This window comes from Aedes albopictus, chromosome 2 (genome assembly GCF_035046485.1).
Source record: "Aedes albopictus strain Foshan chromosome 2, AalbF5, whole genome shotgun sequence".
NCBI classification, from domain to species: domain Eukaryota; kingdom Metazoa; phylum Arthropoda; class Insecta; order Diptera; family Culicidae; genus Aedes; species Aedes albopictus.
In genome coordinates, this window is record NC_085137.1 from 167,268,256 (window position 1) to 167,270,602 (window position 2,347).

Genomic DNA, 2,347 nt, shown 5'->3' on the forward strand with positions numbered 1-2,347 from the left:
GATTATTTTGAAAGAATATCTAGTAAAATTTTCTAAAGGAATTTCTGGAAGTTCTTTGAACGTAAAATTAAACGGTTTCGACAAAAGCAGAGGCGTCCATTTCGCCCCAAGTGATCATTATGCCCCGAATTTCCCTAGTAATAATGCTTAGAAAAAAAAAACAGACCACAAACAAATTGAAACTCAACTTAATTTGTAAAGACTTGAACGCTCACAATCAATTTGGGACACCCTGTAGATCTAGGGCCTGTAGATGAGCTCAATGCATTGTTATCAGTATCATCAAACCAGTCCCAGTCTTCCATTTGTTTCCGTGCTACTCCATAATGTGATTAGTTCATCGAAAAGTAAATACCATCGTTCATTGCGGTTTTTCTTGTGTGTTTTATTTATTTAATTTGCAGTTGATTAAATTTCATACTAAACCGAAGACCTTCCAACGGTGTTATTAGAAATGTATCCCAACGGTACTTCACGATGATCAAACCAAATTTCCCATTGTTTTCCGCTCAATAGCTCAAAGCTTTCGATACGCTGAACATCTGCGGCCTCATAACTACGCACACGGCCTTCTAATGGAGGAACACGAGGAAGATCAACTGGCAATCGTGCTGAATGGGATTCCCGGAGTGAGACGGGTAAAGGATTTGCAAGTCCGAGATATAGGTGCGATAGGAGTAACTCAGATGAACGTCCGTTTATTGCTTGGTGAGTAGCTAGGAGCCAACCTGTTTCCCTAGATTTTGTTCAATGCAGGAATGTATCAAATATGTTTCCTTTTCCCCCATAGACCCAGAAGCCAACGAAGCGGAAGTTAAGGAAGCTGCCAATGCTATGGCAGCAAAAGAATACATTTGTACCTGCTTTGTCCAAATAGAACGTTACAAAAAGAAAGCAAAGAAAAAAAGAACAGAATGATAGCCAGTCCGGTGTATCTTAACGCTTGTACCATGGGCATGAGACATCAGAATAAAACAGTATGACATGAAACCACCGGCAAATGAACGTAAAACTGGTAGAATTTATGTTGATAACTGTTACAACAAGCTGTATAAATGAAAACACTTTGCTTATTAACGTGTAACGCATAGTGGATAAGACTACTATTACGACTGTAGCCTAACCTAAAGTTCTAAGTTTCAAGTTAGTTTGTATGCCCAGAAATATCCTTATAAGGCCTCTGAACGGCATTCTAGATTTTAAGAGACTAACGGATTTCAGCAGAATATGTGATGTTATTATTTGTTGCTATTACGAGCAAAATTAGATCTGTAGACTAGATTTCAGGATAGTTTGGAACACCTAGAATATCCTAAGGTTTAAAAAAAGGATAATATTCATGAAGAAGACAATAAATATACGTATGAATATGAATATAAACCAAATCCGAATGTAGCATTTATCGTTACTAGTGTACTAACCCTTAAATGATGTGGACAACTTTTTTGCATAGTTATACTTATAGCTTTTGATCCAGTGGGTGGATTTTCAAAACCAAAATGTTTCTATCAAGGGGATTAGTTGTGCTATCATATGTACATATGGAGATTATGTTATGCTAGAACATTTTGGAGATATAGCTGCAAATGTAGTGTACACCACTTGTTATTCGCTGGATTTCGAGTAATATTTCTATGCAAATGTGATATATTTTAGTGAAAATAGCCCAAAACTCCTTGTTTGGGTTGTAGCTGTTAGATATAAATGAGTTATGTCCTTATACAGTTGTTACATCTCCAGGTTATCCAAAACGTCCAGCAGTTTTGAACTCTGTCTACTGAATACAAATAGTTATGTTTACTTTTTAAATCAATTGAACTTGAAGAAATACATTCAAATATACATTTTAATACATGAAATGATGGTAGTCATGACCTGGTGATGTTCTAGGCAACTTAAAAAAGCTCTGAAGTTGTGATTGTAAGGCCTTTACCTGTCATAGTATATCAAACTAATGTATGCATGTCAAAACTGATTTCATTAGATCCACACATGTAAATCAGAGTATGAAAGACTAACTGCACATCAATGGCGATCCAAATCATTCTGGAGTTAAGGCCTTTATATCTACACCGGTAATAACACATCGGTTGCATTTCAAACTTAGTATAGTGCGTTTTGGTAGTCATAGAAGATCAGTTGAATCATATGATACTTGTATACACATCATAGAGGCATCCTGGATCATCCGAACTATTCTGAAGTTGAGAAATATGGTTTGAATTTTAAATGATGTACCAACAGAAGTGCACAAACATAAGATTTTGCCCATTTGATTTATACACATAGTGCAAACCATGAGATAGAAGTTTCCAGATCATCAGGGATATCTGAGGTCACCTTTCAG

General features: G+C 36.2%; 1 protein-coding gene across 1 annotated transcript; it reads left to right on the forward strand.

Annotated features, from left to right (window-relative positions):
* Positions 1-239: 239 nt before the first annotated feature.
* Positions 240-940, forward strand: LOC115258737 (uncharacterized). Its single transcript, XM_029859101.2, has 3 exons — positions 240-347; positions 517-708; positions 791-940. The coding sequence occupies exons 1-3, from the start codon at positions 254-256 to the stop codon at positions 916-918; spliced, it is 414 nt and encodes a 137-aa protein (XP_029714961.1). The 5' UTR covers positions 240-253; the 3' UTR covers positions 919-940.
* The last annotated feature ends 1,407 nt before the right edge of the window (positions 941-2,347 follow it).

What these genes read in the sequence shown, in the direction of transcription:
- LOC115258737 (XM_029859101.2), top strand. Translation starts at nt 254, where the DNA reads ATGAGCTCAATGCATTGTTATCAGTATCATCAAACCAGTCCCAGTCTT. An exon ending in TGTGATTAGTTCATCGAAAA is followed by an intron (nt 348 to 516) that starts GTAAATACCATC and finishes TCCGCTCAATAG; the next exon opens with CTCAAAGCTTTCGATACGCT. An exon ending in GAACGTCCGTTTATTGCTTG is followed by an intron (nt 709 to 790) that starts GTGAGTAGCTAG and finishes TTTCCCCCATAG; the next exon opens with ACCCAGAAGCCAACGAAGCG.